Source organism: Jaculus jaculus, chromosome 14 (genome assembly GCF_020740685.1).
Source record: "Jaculus jaculus isolate mJacJac1 chromosome 14, mJacJac1.mat.Y.cur, whole genome shotgun sequence".
Lineage (NCBI taxonomy): Eukaryota > Metazoa > Chordata > Mammalia > Rodentia > Dipodidae > Jaculus > Jaculus jaculus.
Window position 1 is genome coordinate 5,464,646 of NC_059115.1, and position 5,791 is coordinate 5,470,436.

General features: G+C 51.6%; 1 protein-coding gene across 1 annotated transcript in view; it reads right to left on the bottom strand.

Annotated features, from left to right (window-relative positions):
* Positions 1-1,797: 1,797 nt before the first annotated feature.
* LOC123454795 (probable ATP-dependent RNA helicase DHX34) overlaps positions 1,798-5,791 on the bottom strand; it is a 21,866-nt gene continuing 17,872 nt past the window's right edge. The window contains exons 5-7 of the mRNA XM_045134204.1: positions 2,660-2,836; positions 2,345-2,492; positions 1,798-1,925 (exon numbers count right to left, since the gene is read on the bottom strand). Coding sequence (XP_044990139.1) covers positions 1,798-1,925; positions 2,345-2,492; positions 2,660-2,836 — 453 coding nt within the window. The remainder of the gene's footprint in view (positions 1,926-2,344; positions 2,493-2,659; positions 2,837-5,791) is intronic.

Here is a 5,791-nt window from a genome sequence, read left to right on the forward strand (position 1 = left end):
TGTGAAGCAGGTTTGCGGGATGCCTGCATGGAGACCCAATGGATGAACCGTGGGTTGCAGTGGAGACCCAGTGGAGATGCTGGGACCACGAGATGGCTGCTAAGGACAGCTGCTGGCCCCGGATGAAGTTTTCCAGGACTGTGAGTAGCCTAGTTGGAGGGGCAGAATTGGAACTCCAGAGACTTGTTGCTGGTTAAAATTATCAACTTTGGAGATTTGTCACTGACTAGTTGTTGGACTTGAAGCTACAGAGTTTGTTTTCCCTATTTAAATCTTGTATTAGCTGAATATTTCTTTGCTATGCCCAATGCCATTCTTTGCAGTGTGAATATGTAAGCTTACCAGTTTATGGAGGCCAGGGGCAGAATTTGGTGGTTTGATTCAGGTGTCCCCCATAAACTGAGACATTCTGAAGGCTAAGATCTCAGCTGATGGAGAACTGGGAATTAAGGCCTCCCGGAGGCAGTGCATTGTTGGGAATGGGCTTATGGGAATCACAGCCAGTGTCCCCTGGCCAGTGTTTGGCACACTCTCCTGTTGCTGTTGTCCACCTTATGTTGGCCAGGGGGTGATGTCCACCCTCTGCTCATGCCATCATTTCCCCTGCCATCATGGAGCTTCCCTTTGAGTCTGTAAGCCAAAATAAACCCTTTTCCCACAAGCTGCTCTTGGTCAGGTGATGCAAACCTGACTGCACCACACAGGAACAAGCTTCTCTGGCTAATTGGATTGTGGCATTTGTTTCATTCTGTGTCCTGGAAATCGGAGTGAGGCCACACTCAGATCATTTTTAAAGAGGTGGAAGCCAGCTGGTGAAAGTTACCCATGCAGGCCTCTGGCCCACTTTTCCTTTCTGGCCTGCCAGGATGCGACAGCCTCCTTAACACTGAGCGGTGGCTGTGATGGGAGCTGGCCTGCCACGCCTTCCCTCCGGGATGACAGAAGTCCCAGAAACCATGACCAAAATGCACCTCTCTAATGGGGAGGTAATATGATGGAGAATGGAATTTTAAATGGGAAAGTGTGGGGGTGGGGAGGGAGGGAATTACCATGGGATATATTTTATAATCATGGAAAATGTTAATAAAAATTAAAAAAAAAATTAAAAAAAAAACCAAAAAAAAAAAAAAAAACCAAAAAACAAAATGCACCTCTCCTCTTGTAAGCGGCTTCTGTCAGGTTCTGCATCACAGCAATGCAAAGTCTCGCAGCTGGACTACACTTGAGACTCCCAAGAGGCCACGTGGGTCACTGTGGGTGGTGAGGGCTGGGGAAGAGCTGAGGTGACCCACACGCAGCAGGGCTGGGCTGCGATCACCAGGAGGTGAGGAGAGAGGAGGGGGCGCTACCTGCCCAGGCTGAGAGGCGCGAACACAGCAGCTGAGTCTAGCCCAGGAGCCCCTGAAGAAGGAGTGTGGCCAAGAGTCCATCAGGGGCGCCCCAGTGACCTTGCTGGGAGGGGAGTGCCTGGGGACAACCACAGTCGCATATGGACACGGACATCTTCGTTCCCACGCCCCATTCTCAGAGCAACACCTATGAAAGGGCAGATCCAGGTCTTCGCAGAGCCAGGCAGCAGCCTGTGAGGAGCTTCCGGGAAACTCACGACCCCACCCCTGGCCTGTGGAGACACCGGCAGCCCCTTCGTGCTCCCATGCCCCAGTGCCACCCTACTTGATCAGCCGGGACCCCTCAGCAAGCAGCTGCAGGTGAGACACAGAAGTCTGCCCTGGAAGGAAGTTGCCAGAATCCGAGGGCAGGTGAGGCTTCCCCGCGCGGTGCAGGCGGGAGTCCTCATCACACCGCCTGCGGGGCGCAGCGTCCCAGTGGGGTGAACAGGAAGTCCTGCCCGCAGACCTCACAGTGCCAGGGTTTCTGCAGGGCTGATGTCTGCTGCAGCGGACCAGGGGCAGCATCCTCAGCCCCTAAGGGGGAAAGGGGCAGCTATAAGGGGACACCTTCCTGGAGCAGTGAGGCTCCCAGCCCGTCCTGGGTGCCCATGGCGTTGACGCTGGCCTCAGCACTCAGGGCACCCAAGTTTGTCTGGAGAGGCAGTGAGCCCTTGCCACAGTTTCTGCCGTGGCAGACATTGCAGCATCCCCAGGGTGAAAACAGGGTGAGCGCAGCCGGAACAGGGACAACTAAGGGACAGAGAGAACAACCCAGCCGGAGAGCAACAGGAAGAAGACAGAGAGGTGGCCCTCAGCTTCCGCCTGCACACAGGGTCACGGTGACAAGGCCTGGGTCAGGAGACTAAGGCCATCAGTCTCCATACGAGGGAACAACAAGGGTACATGGTGGACAACAGACATCACTCTGGGCACGTGCACCCATGGTCCCTCACCGTCCTTGCTTGGGGTGCCATCCTTGGGGGCCTCAGGGCAGGTGTTCTCGTGGGCAATGCGCTCCAGGGGAGTGAGTGGCATGTGCAGGCCGCAGTGGGGACAGGTCCAGAAGGTGCGCAAACAGTCACTGTACAGGTCGGTGTCACTCTGGCAGGCGGACAATGTGGCGATGTCAGTCAGAGCCCCCACACCGCACCCTTCCCAGACCTCTCGGAGCTGCAGGCCACTGAGCCACTGCACCTCTAAGTGCAGGAAGCTTAGTGACATGGCTGGGGTTTCTAAGCGAGGAAGCCAGAGGGCCGGGCGGGGCTCACCGCGAGGCAGTTGTAGGTGAGGAAGTCAGTGACGGCATAGCCTCCCTTGGTAGGGTGAGGGGAGAGGGTAGCATTTCCAAAGATGCTGGGGAGACTAGGGTTCGTCATGATGGTCTGGGGTCCCACATACAGGTTCTGGGCTTCCAGCCCCGTGAGCCGTCGGAGGGTGTACGGAACCTAAGGAAGGGAAGACAGGAGACAGAGATTCAGGACAAGCCACTCACACTGTCGCTGCAGACGCTTAGCAGCAGCTGGCCTGATGCCCCAACTTCGTTTTTTGTTCTTTTATTTATTTGAGATACACACACACACACACACACACACACACACACAAAGGGGGGGGGAGAGAGAGAGAGGGAGGGAGAGAGGGAGGGAGGGAGGGAGAGAATCCGTGTGCCAGGGCCTCCAGCTGCTGCAAACGAACTCCAGACACATGTGCCACCTTGTGCATCTGGCTAGCATGGGTCCTGGTGAATCTGGCCTCAAACCAGGGTCCTTAGGCTTCATAGGCAAGCACTTAACCACTAAAACATCTCTCCAGTCCTAGCTCTTACATTCTTTATTTTCTGAATCTTTCTTTCCTTCCTTCTTTCTTTTTTTCTTTCTTTCTTTCTTTCTTTCTCTTTCTTTCTTTCTTTCTTTCTTTCTTTCTTTCTTTCTTTCTTTCTTTCTTTCTTTCTTTCTTTCTCTCCCTCCACCCCCCTCTTTCTTTCTGAGAGAGACAGAGACAGAATGGGCATTCCAGGACCTCTAGCCACTGCATAGGAACTGCAAACACATGTGCCCCCTTGTGCATCTGGCTTATGTGGGTCCTGGGAGAACGAACCCACTGTCTTTAGGCTTCACAGGCAAATGCTGTAATTGCTAAGCCATTTCCCCAGTCCCCTTTACTTTTTATTTATTTCTTCTGGTTTTTCAAGATAGGGTTTCACTCTAGCCCAGGCTGACCTAGAATTCACTCTGTAGTCTCAGGGTGGCCTCCAACTCACAGCGATCCTCCTACCTCTGCCTCCTGAGTGCTGGGATTAAAGGTGTGAACCACCACGCCCAGAGGCTCTTCCCTTCTTCTCACCACCTCCCTGGCCTAGAAAGGTGTGATAGAGATGTTTCTGTGCTGAGCACTCCTCTGTCACTTCTCCTCAGCACTATGGTATCTTTTGGGTGATCCCACTGGTCACTGTCATCTGAGAAGAGAAACTTCTCTAACCAAAAGTGAGGGTAGCATTAATATATGGGCATGGAGGCTGGAGAGATGGCTTAGCGATTAAGGCGTGTGCCTGCAAAGCCAAAGGATCCCGGTTCGATTCCCCAAGAGCCACACAAGCCAGATGCACAAGGGGGCACATGCATCTGGAGTTTGTTTGCAGTGGCTGGAGTGCCCTGGTGCACCCATTCTCTTTCTTTCCCTCTCCCTCTCTGCCTCTTTCTCTCTCAAATAAATAAATAAAATGAAAAAATATAGGGTATGAACGTTAAGTGAAGTGCTTACAAGCCAGTTTGGTGAACATAATATATGCATTTCGCCAGACAAGAGCAGGAGTTACACTCCTAAGGCTCATGACCTCCCCCACCATAGGCTTTCCATTAGGTTTTCAGTACCAGGCATGTATTCCCCACCCACCTCCTTTTGAGACAGAATGTCCAATTAGGCCACACTGGCTGGCCAGAGAAGTTTTTTTTTTTTTTTTTAGTCTTCCCAGCACTGGTTTCTCGATGTGTGCCACCATACCCAGCGTTTTATGTGGGTTCTGGGGATTGAATGTAGGTCCTCGCGCTTGCAAAGCAAGCACTTTGCCAACTGTGCCCTCTCCCCCAGCCCCACTTTATGTATTTTTGATGTTGCATCTTACGACGTACCGAAGATTGGCCTGGTACACCTGATCATCCTGCCCCTGCCTCCCTAAAGCTGGGATTACAGGCATCCACAGAGAGGATTTTATGTTGCCCTGGAGCTAGCTCATGGGGTATCGTGGGCCAAGGCAGGCCTAGAATTTTTTCCTTTTCTCTTGTCTCTCAGGCCTGTGCTCCTGGCGGGGCTGGCTGCCACCTTGGTGTTTTGGCATCTGATTGAGTCCCTACCCCCACCCAAGCCTTAGTGTCCTCCTGGGACTCAGTACTGCCTCTGGGATCAATTCCAAATGCTGTCAGATGCTTAGGCCAGAAACCTTGTGGTTGCCCCACAGGCAAGACACCAGTAAGTGCTTTCTGCTGGACCTTAAAGCTGCAAATCTCACCCTCTACCACTTTAGCCAGTACCCCCTATGGTCCGTAACACCGCCTATGAAGATATTTTAGGGGTCTCTTTCTTCAGCTGCTTGTTTCTACCCTTGGGGCCACCCTTGCCTTTTCACCCAGCAGACACACACACACACACACACACATATATATATATATATATATATATTGTTTTTTTGATGTAGGGTCTCACTCTAGTCTAGGCTGACCTGGGGGTGGCCTCAAACTGACAGTGATCTTCTTATCTCAGCCTCCTGAGTGCTGGGATTAAAGGTGTAAAACATCATGCCTGATTTTTATTTTTTAGCCAGGCATGGTGGCACACACCTTTAACCCCAGAACTTGGGAAGCAGAGGTAGGAGGATCACCATGAGTTTGAAACCACCCTAAGACAACATAGTGAATTGTAAAGAAAAATTGTAAAGAGAGACACAGAAAGAGAGAGGGAGAGAGAGAGAGAGAGAGAGAGAGAACAGGTGGGTGGGAGGGAGAGGGAGAGGGAAGGAGACTATGTGCATGCCGGGTCCCCTTGCCACAACAAATAAACTCCAGACGCATGGCTTTACATGGGCACTAGGGAATTGAACCTGGTATTTCAGGCTTAGCAAGCAAGCATCTTTAACGACTGAGCAATTGCCCCAGCTTTTTTTTTTTTTAATTTTTATTAATATTTTCCATGATTATAAAATATATCCCATGGTAATTCCCTCCCTCCCCACCCCCACACTTTCCCATTTTGCCCCAGCTTTTTTGTTTCTGTTTTTGTTTTGTTTTTCGAGGCAGGGTCTCACTTTAGGTCAGGTTGACCTGGAATTCTCTATGGAGTCTCAGGATGGCCTCAAACTCACAGTGATCCTCCTACCTTTGCCTCCTGAGTGCTGGGATAAAAGGTATGTG